This window comes from Neocloeon triangulifer, unplaced genomic scaffold, assembly GCF_031216515.1.
Source record: "Neocloeon triangulifer isolate White Clay Creek 2 clone unplaced genomic scaffold, ASM3121651v1 ptg000014l, whole genome shotgun sequence".
NCBI classification, from domain to species: domain Eukaryota; kingdom Metazoa; phylum Arthropoda; class Insecta; order Ephemeroptera; family Baetidae; genus Neocloeon; species Neocloeon triangulifer.
Window position 1 is genome coordinate 24991110 of NW_026775556.1, and position 18251 is coordinate 25009360.

The 18251-nt window shown below is 37.8% G+C and overlaps 2 protein-coding genes and 2 non-coding genes across 4 annotated transcripts; 2 read left to right on the top strand and 2 right to left on the bottom strand.

Annotated features, from left to right (window-relative positions):
• Positions 1-6711: 6711 nt before the first annotated feature.
• LOC132201916 (uncharacterized) lies at positions 6712-7688 on the top strand. The gene is made up of 3 exons (XM_059628475.1): positions 6712-6985; positions 7259-7429; positions 7486-7688. Exons 1-3 carry the CDS (start codon positions 6778-6780, stop codon positions 7686-7688), a joined length of 582 nt encoding a protein of 193 aa, XP_059484458.1. The 5' UTR covers positions 6712-6777.
• A 48-nt stretch (positions 7689-7736) lies between these two features.
• On the bottom strand, positions 7737-15489 carry LOC132200575 (cysteine sulfinic acid decarboxylase-like). The gene is made up of 7 exons (XM_059626149.1): positions 15182-15489; positions 14891-15125; positions 14612-14831; positions 8600-8747; positions 8314-8542; positions 8016-8216; positions 7737-7956 (listed from the first exon to the last, which is right to left on the bottom strand). The coding sequence occupies exons 1-7, from the start codon at positions 15463-15465 to the stop codon at positions 7783-7785; spliced, it is 1491 nt and encodes a 496-aa protein (XP_059482132.1). The 5' UTR covers positions 15466-15489; the 3' UTR covers positions 7737-7782.
• Positions 8825-8897, top strand: Trnaa-agc (transfer RNA alanine (anticodon AGC)). The gene has a single exon. It is a non-coding gene; the product is annotated as a tRNA-Ala (tRNA).
• Positions 13965-14037, bottom strand: Trnaa-agc (transfer RNA alanine (anticodon AGC)). Its single transcript has one exon. It is a non-coding gene; the product is annotated as a tRNA-Ala (tRNA).
• Positions 15490-18251: the final 2762 nt, after the last annotated feature.

The following is an 18251-nucleotide window of genomic DNA, read 5'->3' on the forward strand; positions in this document are numbered from 1 at the left end:
AAAATCAGCATTTTATTCATAGAAAAATTAAGGCAAAAAAAGTTTTTTAAAGGTCAGTTACAAACTGGGGAGAAGGCCAGTGATTTATTTTTTTTTTATTAAAAAGGTTCAAATTTGAGAACAGTAATTTTTTTCAAGCGCAAGAGGGTAGAAAAAAAAATAATGTTTCACCCCATTGGTTTCTGTCTGCTCTCATGGAAAGACGAAATGCGGGACTTTGAAGAAATTTTCGGTGGTGATTTATGGTTTTATGGCCGATGCTGCGTGCAGCAGAGAGAAAATTATTTACAGCAGCGCGGCTCTCATTGTCGATGCATTCAACAGCAATTGCGCGTCTCCTTTTATCAGCAGCGCAGTGTAGCTGATAAGGCCGTGCTGGGTACAAAACTGTAATAATAATAATACTGGCCGGGCAGAGCTCTATGCGTGCGTTATTGCATTCACAATGGCCCGAGCCTTTTTACAAGTTGTTAGCTGCAATTGTGTTCGGCAGTAATAAATAATGAGTGAGTGAGTGACCTGCTGTTGCAGCCGAACAACAAAAGCTTTTCTCTCTCTTTCATTTCAGCCCCGGCGCATTCATCACCATACAAAAACACGCGCCGTGCACACACATATGAGATGCGCTGCTGCTGACGCGGGGTATTTACTTTGCGCGGCCTCTAAATTGGCCCTCTTCTTTTAGCGGCGAGGATATATAAAAAATAAAAGGATGGAGCAAGAGAGAGAGTGGCTTTTGTTTCTTCGCGAGTCCCGCGGGACCGTAAATACGCCGAACGAATGAATCGAATCGAGCGCGGGATGAAATAACTTTTATTGGATTTCTCGGAACGGCTGCAATCGATCGTGATGTTCGTTCGCCTCCGAATGCGGCACCGCCTTTAATTCACGACCCTCTTGTTTGCAAATAGACGGTAAAACGAGACTGAATACGCCAATGCATCGTGAAACTCAAACCAGTAAAATGGATAAAAAAAATTACATGCCCTACATTTGTGTGCAAGTATATAAAAAACAAATCAAAGAACAAAACTTAAAATTAAATTAAAAGCGTTTCTTCACTTACAGCGATTCATATAAATGATAAATGAGACACCAGGTATTAAATAAAACTTAATCTTTTCAATATTTTCAATGTTAAAATTTATTATGGATACCCAATATTATTATTTTGAGAGCAAAAGTAATTAATATTTTATGCCGACATACAAACTCCATTATTTATATCAATATTTTAGCAATTTTAAACGAGTTTTGAAAGCTTGAAAATAAAAATTTTAAAACAATTAATTAATATAAAAATTGGAAAATTTAATAGATGTAAAAGGTGAGCTTTCATATATGAATTTGAAATTTCTTGTTACATTACAAGAGAAGTGTCTGTTGAACTATTTCTGTAAAATTAACAAGACCCCGCGTGTACTTTCGTTCAATATCAAAAGTTGTAAAGGAAAGGTAAATTGGCCGCTGCTTTAGCAGCCAAAGTTTCGAATTTCCCAAGTATAACGAAGGGCGGCTGACTAAGTTGTGGTTTCCTTCTTCTCTGTAACGCTCATAAAGCATCTTAGACCGTGTTTTCTTTGAAGAAATTTAAGCGCAGCTGAAGAAACAAGGGCGCTGTGTGTGGAGATGAAGCTCTTATGTGTGTGTTTGTGCTCCGCGGAGCGTTGGCCAGGCTGTTTGCCTTTTGGTCTCGCTCTTTGTTCAAGGGTCACGTAACTTTAATTATTCTCGCAAACAGCCCGGCGCACTATTTATCCTCCCTCTTAGGAAAACAGCACCAAATTTCAATTCAAACACGCCTGCTAATTTCTATGCGCTGCTCTCTCTCATGTTGACTCGGCGAATTTAACTTTTGAATTTTCGGACTGCAGTGAATGCGGGACGAGGAAAATTCTGAATTAATATTCAGTCCAGAGTAATTATTGCCGCCTCTTTTGAAAAGTAGTTTTTAAAGAAAGGAAATATAAATAGGTGTGGTAAAAAAACTTCTTCTATGCGCGCGACGAGATCGTTTCACATTTACTTGAGCTCACTTTGCATTCAAAGGCCTGCTCCTTTCTGAAATTTCATTCATTTCCATTTGAATAAAATTCAAATTAGACGTAAGCGACAGGCGCAGTGCAATTTCAAGTTCCGCCCGCGAAAACAAAGGATTATTCAAATTCTCTTGTCTCTGCTGGTACTTGAATATATCAGGGGCTGCTGCTGAGCTGCAGTAATTTGCGTCGTTTGTGAAATATATGATAAACACAGCCATCCAGCTTTACTTTTTGACGAGATTCCCTCTCACGTCTTTCAACGTTATATTTCAAAACAAAAGAGCTGGCGTAGAAATGTAAATGAGAAATTGATTTCACTTTGGAAAAAATTGTCGGTAGCCAATTAGAGCATTGAAATATTTTTAACAACCCAAAAGAGTCATGCATTTTAGTTTTGTATAAATATACATATTTTAAATAAATATTAAATAATAATAATAATTATTATTAATTAATATTATTATCGATTATTATTATTAATATATAATAGTAATTATAATAAATAATAATAATATTATTTTTCGTTTGGAAATGTTCATATTTATTAAATTTTATTTAGAACAGGAATTTACTGACTAACTTCTCATCTGACTAACTTGTAAATTATGTTTGTTGTTTAACTCTCATTTCTATTTTCCTCAACCCAATTTTTTTTTTATTTTGTAAATAGGTGACTTACGTTGCGTGCAATATGTGTAATAACGCCATAAAAAGCATACAATTATGAAAGAGTTGCAACAATAATAATAATATTTTAAAGGAATCTACTTTCTTAATTTTTTTTTAAATACATGAATAATAATAATTTTTCTTTTTTATATTGTGAAGACAGAAGTAATCCTGCAACTGATGAACTGAGTTAAAAAAAAATTATGAAAACTTCATGCTTAAATAATATTTATAATAATGTTAAATTTTATTTAAATCTGTTTAGCATCTTTGATAAATTATAATAACTTAATGAACGGTTTGCAGGAGAAATGAAGTTTCTCTGATCAAACAAAGCACATTTCTCGCCTCTTCCTTTTCCCCCGATGGACTCGCCGTTCCGAGCGATAAAACCGAATTTCGGAGCATTTTTCCGCTGCCGGCTGCGCGTGCTGGCTATTAGAGTCGTAATTAATGCCCCGAGTGTCGCCACGTGTTACACCCCCCGCGTATTAATAATCCACGCGCGCCGCGTGTGTGTATCTTTGGGCCCGGCGGAGAGCCACCCCTCGTCCACCCTCGCGCCGAATCACCCCTTGCCGATAACCGCAGCAGAATGAGTTTGTCACGCTTGGCCGGCTCACGGTTCAACAACTAACTGAACTGAACTCCAACGGCGATTCTCACAAAAAAAAAAAATTCACCCAGAAAAGGCGGCGGGGATTGATTTTTCCGGTGTGCACCACACTCTGAATTATACAAATGCACCCGGCCAGGGGGTGTGAATAATTGGCTTTTATTATAATAAAAAAGTATAGGGTGCTCCACGTTGGATTACAAAAATAATAATCTGAAACAGAATTAAGAGGATTATTATGCAAATGTCAACTGCATTTTATTTCCGAGTAATCTATTTCGCTTTGATAAAAAAAATAACATTTTCTGCCCGAGCAATAAAAAGCAAATCAACTGCTTTTGCAATGTTGTTTTTCTTTGGCGCCGTTTCTGATTTGATTCTGCCTGTGCTGACAGTCGGTGCAAAAGGTAAAAATAAAACTTTTTGTAATACTATATACCGTCGGCGCGTGTATAAAAATAAAACCCGCCCAGCAGCGGAAAGTATGCGAGAGAGGTGCATGTTATTATGGCGCACGGGACGGCAGGGACGAGGTATGCGCCGAGCAGTTGCGGCTGCCAGCGTTTTATTATGCTCGGTGGATATTTTCAATATAAATTCAAATCCAATATCGCATGCCACGATGGCAGACGCAAGTTGAGAGAGACGAGGGTGGTTTTTAAACTTTGATTCATGCAAGAGATGGCTTTTTTTTTATTTCTTGTGAAAGACAAATAGAGTGAGCTGTGGAGGAAGGAAATGTAAAACTGCATTACTTTTTCTCCGGAGTTTTAAAAGTTCGGCTAACTTATTTTTATGCTGCTTCAAACATCTTTATTTCTACGGCTTTTAAATGTACAAACTTTGTTTGCGAAAAGCTTCTCTCGGAAGGAGATAAATTTTTAATTGAGGAAGAAATATGAGGAACTTTAAAAACTGGCTGTATCTTTTCATTATAAAACGATGATGGTTAATAAAAAAGTGGTTTCGTGCAATATTTAAATTTGTTTGAAGAAATTGACGCTCGAGGAGATGATCATGGAAGTACTTGAATTGTTAATTTCAATATTAGAATTCTTTTATGTTAAAATGTGTTTTTTTTTTCAATTTCGCTGATTTTTTTGTATTAAAATTTTCTTGTTCATTAAAAAGGATCGCAGACCCTGACCGAAACTGGTAGAGTCGTTTTGTTTTTGAATAAAACAATTTTTAATGAGGGAAAAGCCCTATCTATTCACTTCCATAGTAGTATCGTTTCAAAAATAATCAATTGATAAATCTATCAGGAATCTAAAATAATGAAAATCCTTATAGTCATTGACATAGAAATAAAATGTTTGAATATTCATACAACGATTTAGCGTAATTTAATTTTGTTATATATGCAAATGTACAAATACTTCAAAATATAGAAGGGAACTTTTGAAAATAATCAATTATTCCCCGCTTTAATGTTCGTGTTTAAAAGTTTGATTTTTTACCAGAGTAAAATGTAAAATAATCAATCTTATTTTGTTTTATAATTTAAGAAAAATTTTCCTTTAAATTATAAATCAAAATTTTGAGTATAAAAATCATATAATCTCCTGTTAGGGTTTAAATTTTTGTAAACATGAAAAAGTTCAGCATGGTATAGGATTGCCCTTTGATCGGCTAAACAAAAATTATACAAAAGTACCTTTTGATGCCAAAATATTGAACCCTCGAATTTGAACAATAAACTGCAAAAACGACCGGCTGGAAATTTGTAAATTGAAAAGCCCTACAGCTTGCATTGGCAGGTATCGATTTTCCATAATATAAATATCCGCTGGCGCGGGAGAGAGCGAAAGAGAGTAATCGGCTCAAACGTAGAAATGCAAATTAATCAAACGTCAGCATCCTGCTCTCTTTTAGCGGCACTCAGTCAGCAACATCGCTCTCGCTGCTGATTTATCGAATATTTAATTAAAGCCTGGCGTGTAGCTCTCGACTTTCGAGCACCACCAGGCAAGCCTATGCGTAAAACAAAAGAGGGAGAAAAATACTCGAGAGCAGCGAAATTTAATTACTCCTGCGACGGTTCACCTTTTTTTTATATATATATTTCCAAGCAACGTCAATATTTTGTCATTTTTCCTCCCTCTCGTAATTAAAAATTGACTCTCCTCGTCGACGACACCAGGGGAGCGCGCAAAACTTTTCTTCGCGAAACTGCTGCTTTTCCTTTTTGCCGCGTTATTAAAATTGCATAAACCGGCAGCGAGAGCTGTCGTTGCCGCTGTTGTTTCATATTTCACCGACAACTTTTTAATATGAGTCTGTGCAAAACTGCCGCCGGAAGAAAAATGGGCTGCTGGCTCGATGCTGCCGCTGATTAGTATTGTTATTGCCGGCATAAATTTCAAAGCCGCCCGTCAAATTGATTAAACTTTATTATATACACGCGCCCGGCTGAATTATGCAGAACGCGCCCGGCCGCTGGACCTGACGCACGAGAGAGCGAGCAGAGCTGACTGATTATACGAACATTTCAGCCAGGGGGAGGGCGCCACCCCTATCAAACGAGATATGCCAGCCATTAATTGATCCATTGGCGCTCTTCCAATGCGTTTCGCAATCTCCACCCTATGCTGATAAAAAGACTTACAGTACATCGAACAGCTATAAAATTTATATAGACAGAAATTGATGCATCAAAAGATAATAAATCAGATTTACTTGTGAAATAAAAATTTTAATCAATTTTTTTTATATTTAATTTGATAATTTTTTAATCAAATTTAGCAATGAAAGTCGTAGTTCTGTATAGGGAGAATAAAACATAGATATTTTCACCTGAGTAACTGATACGTAAAATTATTATTAATTTATTATTTATTTCAACTTTCAATTCCACCCTTCCTTCAAGAGCTAGGATACATTTTTTTTTAAATCTGTGTATCTTTAAGCAAAAATATTTTAAAAATAGAAAATAAAATACACATCGAATGTTATTTTTATTAAAATAAAATAAAATTCTATTTTATTTTTTAAAATTTTTAATATTTAAATAAAAATGTTATACTATTTTTTTTTATTCTAAAATTTGTTATCTTCAAACTTTAAAACTAAAATTTAAATCCTTTAAAAATATTGAAATAAATTTAAATTTTCTTGCTAAAATGAACACAATTATTAAATCTAGTTTAGACGAATTAACAATCATGAACAATTAGGCAAATTATATTTACAAATAAATGCACAAACTCGTCATTCGGGGATTTCTAATTAATTCCCGTTAATGCAAGAAAATGCATACGAACGGTCGATTATAGCGGGCAAATAGGATGGAATTTTCTGCCATCTATTTTCGTCGTTTCCTGGTGCACCCGACTCATATTAGCCGATTCCGTTTCGTGGATTTGAGCGAAAGGGTGGGCGGTATAAAAGCGAATGTTCTCGTCCCAGTCACTCACATTCAACCCGCTGCACACCAAATTTTAAGTCACCATGGCCCGCGTGTGCTTCCTGCTGTGCGTACTGCTGGCCGCCGCCGCTGTGGCCGACGAGCCCAAGGAGGCCAACAACGTCGAGGGCATGGACCAGAGGCACTTCCCCGTCGTGCACCTGCCCGTCGGAACTCTGCACGTACCTGCAAATGGCAACGGACCCGTCGTCAACGTCCCACAAACCAACCCTGCATCCGCCATCGCCAGCAGTAAGTCAAAATTTCAAATCAAAGTAAATAATTTAATATTAAAATAGAAAATAAATTATAATTTTTGAATATTAAATTTAAAAAAGTAATATTTGAATTTAAAATACAATTATTTCCTTGTATAAACAAGAATGTGTTAAATAAATTTTCTATTCCATTTTAATTTTATATTCATTTTTACAGTTCAATAAAAATTATGTAGAATTTAAAAGAGGAATTTTAATTAAAATTTTAATTTTTTGTATGATTGATTCAAATTTAAATTTATTGCAGCCGGAGCCAACTTTGTCAACAACATCGCCAACACCCTGCAAAACCTGAGACCAACCCTGCCTCCTAACACCCAAAGCGTTTTCCGCCCCTGGAGCTTGTGGGGATGGTTCAAGAGACCCTCACCCGCTGTCGCTGCCCAGCAGGCCGCCTACCAGGAGCTCCACACCCCTGGTTAGACTAAAGAAATTTATCTAAAATTACTATTTCTGAATTAAATTGTTCCTCAGGCAAGCCCGGAGTGTGCCCGTATGTGCGTCGTCTCGCCCCGGCTGGTCCCTCCGGAGCCTCCCTGTGCGGCAACCTGTGCTTCAATGACTGGAACTGCCCTGCCAAGACCAAGTGCTGCGCCACCGAGTGCGGCTACGCCTGCCTGGACGCCGTGTTCAACGCTCAGCACAATTTGCACACCTTCGACAAGTACCACTACTAATTGTACAAAAAAATGACAAATTCTCAGTTTTAGTAATTTATTGTTCTGAATAAATTATTTATTTATTTTCAAGCAGTTACATTATTATTATTATTTACAAATCGGCGCCGAGTTTTTGAATCTCGTCAAGCATGAAAGTCACGTCCTTTTTCGTCATTCCCGAGTTTTGAGTTACGAATCTGAAGAAATTGGGCCACTGGCGCAAGGGTTGATAGCCAAGCATCATTGTTCCTGCCTTCATCATTCGCTCTTTAATTTTCGGCGCCGTCTATAATACAATTTAAATTTTGAAAATAAAAAAATTAAACTAATTTTTAATATATTTACGGCGTGCAGCTTGTTCCTGTACATTTCGGAAGCAGGGTCGAGATTGCGAGTGCTCGCTGGCAGGTACCAAAAACTGACGTTGATAAAATCAGGGGCCTCCAGGACCAACTTAAAACTGTCTTTGCGCTTCTTTATCTCTTCGATCAAAAATTGTGAAAGATCCATAATTTCATCCACGTGCTTTCCAAAACCCAAGGAACCCTTGAAATATAAATTAAATTGTTATTTTATTTTTTATTATTCAATATTTTAAAATTTAATATTTAAAATTAAATAAATTTTAAAGTGATTTCGCCACCTTTGCTTTCCACATGAGCCAAAACTTAAAGACGTCCACCCTCCTCCCGCATTGGATGTACTTGTCTCCGGGGTCAAGACTGCGGTCGTAAAATTTGTCTTTTTGGAAAAGATAGGTTGCGTCCTTGCTGTGACAAGACTTGAGTAAACCCTGATGTCGCACCAAGAGTGCCGAGCACTGCTGAGGCACCGCCAGCAGTTTGTGCGGATTCCAAGTAACCGAGTCGGCCCTTAATTTTTGTAATGTCAAATTTTTTATATTAAACAATTAATGCAGTTTTCTTGACCTATGAATTCCGGTCAAAAGGTGGCGGTGCTTTTTGGAAAACAGGAGCCCTCCACCCCAGGCGGCGTCCACGTGCAGCCACAGGCCGTGGGCAGAGCAGAGGTCAGCGAGCGCAGAGAGGGGGTCGACCGCTCCCAGCACTGTTGTACCTGCACGAGTTTCACTTTTATTATTGGCCTAGTTAATCGGAACGGGTACACTGATTTATTTTAAGGCAAATGTCGCAGGGGGCGTAGCTCAGATGGTAGAGCGCTCGCTTAGCATGCGAGAGGTACCGGGATCGATACCCGGCGCCTCCAAATCTGCATTTTTAAGGTTTAACCAATCATAAATCATAATCAATTAAACTCCAATTACGAAATTTTGCCAAAATTAAGAGAGCAGGTGTTTCAAATACACATGTTATATTTTTTTGGAATTACTTAAAAATCATTGAAATATTTATAATTAATCAATTGTTAACATTAAATTGTGAAAACTTATACCTATACATATGTTTAAGTTAACTACCCCTCAACTGAAGTAGTATTACCCCCTACACTTGAGCTGTGCCGGAAATTTGAATGAATGCAAGATTCTTCCAAATATGAAATTTGCTGATAGGTTGATTCAAATATAATATGGAATTCATTAATTTCATGTACATATTAAACAGAGTCTACGAAAACTTAAAGTACTTAAATCAATGATGTGAGTAGCTTAATACAAACATCATGTCAAAAAGTAACCCTGCTTCCAACAGACTGCTCATATACTATTGAGTTTAGGAGGGGGTTGCACCTGTGTGGATCGGTACGGTACACGCTAGAGCAGCATGCTAGCCTGGGACCGCGCTGACGTAAACCTCGTCATAAGGAACGCGGCGCCAATGGTAGCGAGAGAGAGGCAAAATTTCTCTCTCTCTCTCTCATTACACGTCAGAATCTCTCTCGCTCTCTCGGCGGGCGCAGGAATTTTTCTCACGGAAAGCCAAAAGCGAGCAGACGAGCGCGGCGTGAGAACTGTTTGGTGCGCTGCGCAGATTTTCTACAGCCCGGTTTGCAGGAAACCGTAGAAGGTAGCAATACCGCTATTCCTTATAAAGAGCGTCAAAGGCGGGTCTTGTGAACGGCACTCAATGGCAGACATTGTTGCAATCAACGCCTTCATTGCTTTCAGAATGGTACTCATCATAAACTCTTAATTATTCCATTAAAGATTGCATTCCAGGCATAGCATACAAGTGATAAAACGCCACTTTAAAGATGATTGATAAGAATAACAAACTTATTTAGTTCAATGAAAAAAGTACACGTATTTTTTTTTTAATTGAAATTGATATTTAAATTGAAGCTTCTGTTCATTATTATAAGAATACATGGAGCGTCTTCTGAAAAAATCATATATTTGTTTCGAACATCATATCCACTTGGTAACAAAGAAGTATTTTTGCAAAATGACATCATTATTAAAATAAAATTTTAATAACTCCCACGCACCAAATTCACAAGTTTTTCGATTGCTCGAGTGCTTTACTTTTAAGCTTCGCATGCGATCCTGTCATTAGGAACGCACGAGCATCGACATAAGGCACAAGAATGGCCTGCGGGCATCAAGCGAAACGCATCGATGAACAGCCGGTCGGTTGGTACTGAAGCGAAAACGAATGGTGCTCGCGAGTCCGATTCTAATAGGTTTCAAATTGCGTAGTGATATGCGAGAAACCTCAATTTAGCACGTTAATTATAAATTGATATAATTTCTGCGCAGCAAACAAACGTGAACCCAAAATTCATTTTTGATTGTACATTATAATTAATTGCGCAGTTTTCATTTAGAAAAAAACTGCTTAATTACTAGCGCTTTGCTATGATGATTGGCTAAATATGAAAACTTGATTAGTTTTTCAACGCAGGCTAATGACAAAAGTTTGCTCGCAAGGTTTTTCCAACATCAGCTTGATTTCGCAACTGCCAGTTAGGCAGCAGTGAGTGCGAAATTTTCCGATAATATGTACGGATCGCGCGCCATTGGCGCAAAAATGAAATTGGAAAAGTACGCCGATTTTATTGATCATCTGGCAAAACACGAGTGCGCAACAAATTTACCCGCGACCGACGGGGGCGCACTCCCTCTCTCGCAATAATGACAGCCATCGCGAATACATTTTCATCAGCGCCGAGAGCGGAATTAATTAATTGTTAAGAAATGCAAATCGGCAGTGAGCTCGCCTCGTCAGTCGGGGCCGATTATTGTGCAAATTAAAGGGCCGATGTCAGCAGCAATGCCAAACATCCGCAAGACGGCCGCCAAGTATCCAGCGAAACCTTAGCGCTGACAGGCGTGCATGCGGCGCCAGAAGGTTGCTCGTTGAAGCGCCGAGCCCGCCCCGATCGGAGGCCATGTTTAGCGCCAGTAAAAATGATCGCGCATCACCAACGTGGTGGATGCTTCCAAACCAATACACCCATATTTGAAAAACTGAAATTTTCTCTCCGGGCTGAAACTGGGACGAATCGGGCCCGCGGAACTGAAACTGCAGAGTTTCAAGCTTCAAAAATCAGTGGCAGCCACGCCCAGCCTTTAAAGGAACTTCCTGTACGCGAGGCGAAAATTTAAATTGCATAACTGGGATTTTTCCAAGTTAAACATAAAGTTTCGTTTTTCCACTGTCTAATTTTTCAATTATATTTCAAAATTATTAAATTGATTTAGCATGTTGTATTTTATTTTATTGAGATGATCTTTGAGCGCCTTGAGCTTCCGAGCGAGGGAACTTGCCAGGAACAGGAAATGTACCTAGTCAGTGGATTTTTCAACCGCAGCAATGCGAGGATTGAAAAATTTCCGCGTATGACAGGTTTTCATGGGTAAGCAGGAGGTATGTCTGCGCCAATAGGCGCTTCACAGCCAAACAATTACCCCTTTATAGCCTAGCGTCTGGCTGGTACTGCTATGGGCATCTGCCGAGAAATCGTTGAAATACCGAGTTCGTTCATTTTCCGCAAGGCGCCACGGGCTAGATTATAAAAATGATTGGTCCTGATTGGCCGCCGTCGTCGCATGACCCGCTAATGCTTTCTGCGGGCCTGGTATTATTAGCGCTTTTGCAGGATGAAATTCGTGATTAGAGCCCAAAGAGTTGCGCGCTGTGTTTATTCAAAAATGGTATTTGAAGTGTTTTAAATTCAACACATTTAACGAGTACATTTTATTTATAAATTACTTGTATAATTAGTATCTCAACATTCTTCTTATCTTTTCCAAATATTAACCTGGAGAAAGCATTCCGGGCTTTTCATGCGTTTTTATTGAAAAAAAAATTATTAAAACATAATTTGCATGTTGCATTTTGTTGCAATGTCAGTTACAATGATTGTCAGCCGCGATAAGCATTGAAATCTAATAAATGTTATGTTATCCTAACAAGTAATATTTTTGATATGAGACACACCGATTTTGATGAAAGTTGATATGAAACTTGCACCACACTTGGTTGTTCTGGAATGGCTTAAAAAAGTTGCCCAATTTCACAGGGGTTTTTGTATATTTCCCATTCAACGCATGTTAAAAATGATGAAATGTAGGCAACAAAAGCGTCCGCTGTGTATATATTTTGCCTACATTCGATTTCTCCAATGTATAATTCAAATAACATGGAGTTTAAATGGCAAAAAGAAGGAAAATTGGGCGAATATTAATGGCTGTTCTGGGGTAGTAGAAATTGAACACACCAATTTTCATCAAAATCGGTCTCTCAAAAGCACTATTTGTAATAAGATCTATTATAAATGATGGATGCGGTCTCTCTTTTTTAGGAACGCGCCGCGATTGTAAATTGAATATTGTTTTAAAGAATGCGATTAAGAAGGTTTGATTTGTATCTGAAATTCATATACTAATTATTATGGTAATAGTTCTGCTTTGTATGTTGATTCTTAGTTTAAGATCTTATATTTATATATTCAACAGAAGTTTCAAGCAGTTTTGGTAATTGTAAGTTGTTCTAACTTTCGTCAGTATTTTGTTAAAGATTTTTTTTGCTAATGACGCGTAAGACTGTGTTTGTGACTCCAATAAATTTGTAAAACCTTCAATTTATGCATAAATATTTTCTGAATGGTTTTATTGTTTTCATAATATGAGTAATAAACAAAATGAGTTCTAATGCAGCCGATTACTTCTTATGTACCCTGCTCCGGAGAGTCAGAGAAAATAAAAATGCTAAAACCTGCACAAAAATTATTAGTTTTTAAAACTTTGAATAATTCAAATTTTCTGATTAATCCAATTCATTTTACCTGTAGTTATTTAGATTTGAATTTTTTAAATTCATAATTGAAAAATTAATTTGAGTGCTGAAGCTGTTTAGAAGCGTTTGCTGTGAGCCAGATTTCACTGAAGATTACATGAGAAAAGCCAGCTGGGCCGATTAAAAAAGCATACCCGCCGACCTTTGGTAGCGAAAATATCATCTTTCCAATTCACCAAGCCGCAATGGCGCTCATATTGCGTTGGCAGGAGGGGAGAGAGCGAGCAGCAAAACGCGAGCTGCTTTTGCCCGACTCGACCCTCTACGCCTTCATGCAGACCTGGCACGGAATATGCGCTGTCGAACGTCAAATGGATGTTCACGGGACGGCGATTCGCGTTTAACACACGAAATCCGTTTCCCCTTGCGCTGTTAACGCGAAAATCCGCCCGAGAGGCTTTTCGAATGCGCACCGCGGCAACTCTGTGCAACTTCAAAGCAAACTGGCTCATTTTAAACGCGCCCGCGGCAAAAGCGTGCAATGCAAGTCGGCGAGAAAAATGGCAGAAATTTTTGTTCAGGAGATAATTTTTCCTCCGACTCCATAATATGTTTAATATTCAAACTGAGGTCGACCACTGAACTTATGCAGCTGCAACTTGTTTAAATAGAAATGAATCTCCGACACACTTGAATGAGGTCATGCTTTTTAATAACTGCAGTGACCGATTGTCCATCCCACTTGATCATAAATCTCCGCTTTGAATGTAACAAACGGCATCCGTAATCAAGAGGTGGACGGGATTCCAACTTGGCAATTTCATTCGCACACCTCTGCTGCCGCAGCATGTGTAATAAGAGGTCGTGACCTCTAATAAAGAGTGAAGCAACTTTGTATTTTGATACAGGCTTTGCTGACCACGCATATATTTTCCACATTGGAATCCTATTAATCTCTCAAGCTTTATGTGCATCCATTAAGAAAATAATATACACCCAGGAATGTAGGTTTCAACATCGCACTTAATGCAAAACACCAGCCTATGCTGAATGAGGCTAATTTCCACACTTCATATTCATCTTTTCATTCAATTTATATCTCCACATTATTTTGTGTGTGAAAAAACAAAAGATTTGGAGGCGCCGGGTATCGATCCCGGTACCTCTCGCATGCTAAGCGAGCGCTCTACCATCTGAGCTACGCCCCCGATGTTATAAATGGTGGTAACGGTGGTGATAGTCATTTTACAAATCTGGGTCAAACAGACTAATTTGCCCCCTCTCTGGACCGGTCTCGATTAAGAAACTCAATTTTCTAGTATGAGGCGTGTCTCTTTCATTCACGCGCCTTTCACTCAACCTGGCACACTATATATGTATGAGTGAGTATAATAAAAATACGGTTCGCTCCATTAATTCGGCTCGTTAAAGCATGATTAATAAACGTCTCAAATGCCATACAGAAATCAGCGTGGAACGCAAGACAAAGAGTCGTAAATAATACCAGGTGCAATAAGTGGCCTGAGATCGCAGTTAAGATTTCTTTGTCAGAAAACAGCAATAAACTTTCAGAGATTGAAATATAATGGAGATCAAACGGGACATTAAATTTAATTTATCACCACAAATGGACTAAATTTTATTTACGTTTTGCCCGATTGCTGTGTTAATATTTTTCTAATATTTCTTTTGACATTTTTTTTTAAAATACTTTTTGAAGCTAAAATGTTTCTATGTCATAATTGTAAAAAAATATTTTTGCAAGACTGAAACGAGACTTACCTGCGGTGGCAATCACCATGTAAGGATGGTCTCCATCATTTTTTGAACGCTTCAGTTCTCTCTCCAAAACGTTCAGGTCCATCCTGCCCTGAGCATCGCAGGATACTGACCTGATAGCCGCCTCTCCCAACCCTTGCAGGGCTGCCATCTTATGAATGGAGTAGTGTGCGTCTTCTGAAGCAAAAAGGACCAATCGAGGAAGTTTGCGGAGTCCTTCCGTCTGTACTTCAAAATTATATTTTTAGAAAAAAAAATTGAAGCTTTTAAAAGACTTTTTACTTTAACGGAAGGAAAAGCTTTAAATCTAGCCAAATTCATAGCGCATCCGTTCGCCAAAGATCCGCCGGGACAGAAAATTCCGTCTCCTGCACCGTCAGGGTAGCCTATTAAAGCTCGCATATTTTTTAGAACCACCTCCTCCAGGGTGGTAAAAACCGGTGCCACTTCGTAGGTATAAGCACTTGGATTTAGGGCGTCGGTCACCCACTGTCCTGCCAGACCGTAAGGGTCCAACCTAGACATTTGCCAAATCTCAGGTGAAGAGAAAAATTAACAAAATTTTGTTTTTACCCTGAATAAAGTTGGTTGACGAATAAAGGGTGTCGAGTTTTGACGCTGAGAGTGACGGTGGCTTTGATGGCGGCCAAAAGTTGTTCCTGCGAGACAGGAAGGTCGCGAGGTTGCATGTCCAGGGCAGCGTGGAGCTCCTCAGGAAGCCTCCACCTGAGGACAGGTTCCTCACGCTGGTTGACCTTAAAGACAACCTCATCTAGCAAAAGGTCGACGACCTCTTTGAGAAATTGCAAGTGGCGTGTCTCGTCTGGGATGCTGCGGAACCACTGCGACTCGTCCATGGTTCTGCGGCCCCTGAATGGGCGGCTGGCCCTTTTTATTAAACGTGCAGGAAGCGGGTTACGGTCGCCAATTGAGCCTCGATTGCTTGCGATTGACAGACAGTTTGCAAATTGACAATGTATTGCGCGTCAAAATTAATTGCAACTCCTTTAATTAAATGAGTTATTCTATTAAAGCTAAACTTATATTCATTTGGTTTCAAAACATTTAAATTTGTTTATTTTAATTAGTTAAACAACTTTTTTCACTGGGTACGCATTTTCAATTAATTTATTATCTCGCAACACGTCATACAAAAATGAGAAAGTCCAAAATTGGGAAATAATTAGGAGCCAGCCATAGTAAAGATAGTAAACAACTTACTAAAATTCATAGGCCCATTTTCGCATATTATTTAATTGACTCATCGATCTGGAATCCTAATACCAAAAATATAATATAAATATTATCAAATAAAGATGTACAAAATATATAACTTTAATAATATAATAAATAAATAGATTAATTCATTTTAAAAATATTAAATGAAGATATTAAAAATATAGCTAGCTACAAAGTTTAATATGAATTTAAAATTTAGAAATAGCAGAGAAAATTAAATGAACTGAGTTTTAGGTTTAAATTAAAAATAAAAAGAGTTGCAAATTCACGAGAGCAAAAATCGTGATTCCACAGTGATGTAAAGAGGAAGCCTTTTGCTGATTTTAGAGAAGTTTTGCTTCGTTATTTGACCAAAACTGTCGAGTGTTTTTCAACTTTGTTTTCGCTGCATCCCTCTCTCTCCGCCCTTCGGCTCTTTGCACTCTGAAAAGGCGCAGCCGTGCACGTGCGCGTGTTCGTACGTAATGACTCTGACTCGGTACGTTTGAAATGTTCACGAGAGTGCAAACGGGGGATTATGCTCGGCAGCAGCAAAGAGCAGAGAGACATGAAAGCTCATACATGAACGTTAATCCTGTTTAGGCAGAGGCTAATTAGAGAAATTGAAAATGATCCTATTACATTATTGAACTGCAGAATAAAAAAGTCGCCGGGCCAGATCCTATTAAGGGTCTCTGTACTTTTCGCAATACATGACTCGTACCCGCTCTCTGAAGCAAGTCGTTGCTCCAATATCAACTTTTTTCACAAGCGTCAATGATATAAACAGAAATTCATCAATAGCTGCAATTACTCGCCGGCTTATACGCGTTGAAAATTAATTATTTCATTACTTAGAAGAAAAAAAAGTAAAATTTCTTTTAGGTTGCTCAATCTAAGAATTAATTTTTTTGCAGCAGTTTTGCAATAAATCATATTTCAAAATTTACCTGACATTTTAGTTAATTGATTAACTAAAATGTTTTCAATTATTTTTATTTTCGTTTTTTTTTTCAAATAAAAAATATTGAAAGCTATGCAAAATTTGTGATTCTTAATTTTTATTTTTAATGAAGTATAAATATTGTAATAAACGCACAAAAAAATCTAACAAGAACCAATTGTTTCACCTAAATCTACAATTTCAGACTCGATGAACTGTGATATTAAATTTATTTGAAAGGCCTTTAATTTTTAGATAAAATGTTAATTATTTATTCAATTGCATGCAATTACAACTTCGGAAAAGATAAACTAAACACCTCACAACAAACTTAAATTTGCTCAAACTCTGCAAATAAAAGAAAATCTTGAACATGCCGTAGCAAAATTATAGAGAAAATGCAATATTTTTTCAATTTTCATTAGCCATTGTGGGATTTTATTTTCCTACATAGGAAAGAAATTTGGTGAAAGAATTGAAAAAATATAATATCAAAAAAAAATATATATTCATGGGTAAATTATAAATCAGGCGTTCCAGCATACAGCATTTAGCTTTTGACGTCAGAGCTGGAGCCGCCGCCGGCATTAATTATTTATTTAACTCTTCTATGCAGCTACATAGGCTGCTGCACCGCGGTCTGATCTGAGCAGCGGTATAGGCAGATTTTGCAGTGGGGTTCGCGTAATGAGCCTATGCAAAATCAATAATAAAAGTCGAGTGCGCGGCGTCGGCGGCTCCGCCACTCACGTTTCCTCCTGCTCAGTCGGCCCGGCGAGTTTTTTTTTTATTTTATTCCCGCTCGCATATTTATTTGAACGGCCGACCGAGCAGAAATGTGTTTGCATCACGTATGCGGGCGAAAGGCAGCAGCATACATAAAAATTATTATGTATAGAGGGCGGTTCAGGCCGAGCAACTCGATGCTCCCTTTTGGCTAAACGATCACTCGATGGGTTCGCTTGTCCATCCCCCGGCAGCAGACATGCTCCAGCATAATTGAAATTGCCACGAGTGCTGCCGCCGCCGACTTTTTGCCCACCGCCGAATCGCTTCACCCTTTTCACCCTGACTCACCACTTAAGTTTCAAGAAAGCAGATTATTATAAAAAAATTTATGCTTTTGAAAAACCAATTTATTCGCTTTCCCTTAAAATTGTTAATGTAATATTAAATTTACTAATTCTCCCTTAATGTGATTTTTACCATTTCTTTGGTTTCTTTTATTTTGACTTGTTGCGGGAGATGAAATTAATAATTATTGATCATAAATGAAATTAAACATATAACACATTTTGCACATGAAATCTAATAATATTTTAACCTGCAAGATGACGTTCCGAAATTCTTCAATTTTTTAATCTTTTCTTTAAAGACTCGACTTGTAATAATTTAAAATTATTAAAATTCCTAGAGAAGTAAAAATTTTTTTTCTAGCTGCCCATCTTTAAATAATTATTGACACACGGAAATTTTGTATAC

Excerpts from the sequence above, each read along its gene's own strand:
- LOC132200575 (XM_059626149.1), bottom strand. The coding sequence starts at position 15,465 with ATGGACGAGTCGCAGTGGTTCCGCAGCATCCCAGACGAGACACGCCAC. Across the intron at positions 8,748-14,611 it reads CATGGTGATTGCCACCGCAG|GTACAACAGTGCTGGGAGCG; the intron begins GTAAGTCTCGTT and ends AAACTCGTGCAG. Across the intron at positions 7,957-8,015 it reads ACAGGAACAAGCTGCACGCC|ACGGCGCCGAAAATTAAAGA; the intron begins GTAAATATATTA and ends ATTGTATTATAG.
- LOC132201916 (XM_059628475.1), top strand. The coding sequence starts at position 6,778 with ATGGCCCGCGTGTGCTTCCTGCTGTGCGTACTGCTGGCCGCCGCCGCT. Across the intron at positions 6,986-7,258 it reads TGCATCCGCCATCGCCAGCA|CCGGAGCCAACTTTGTCAAC; the intron begins GTAAGTCAAAAT and ends AATTTATTGCAG. Across the intron at positions 7,430-7,485 it reads CCAGGAGCTCCACACCCCTG|GCAAGCCCGGAGTGTGCCCG; the intron begins GTTAGACTAAAG and ends ATTGTTCCTCAG.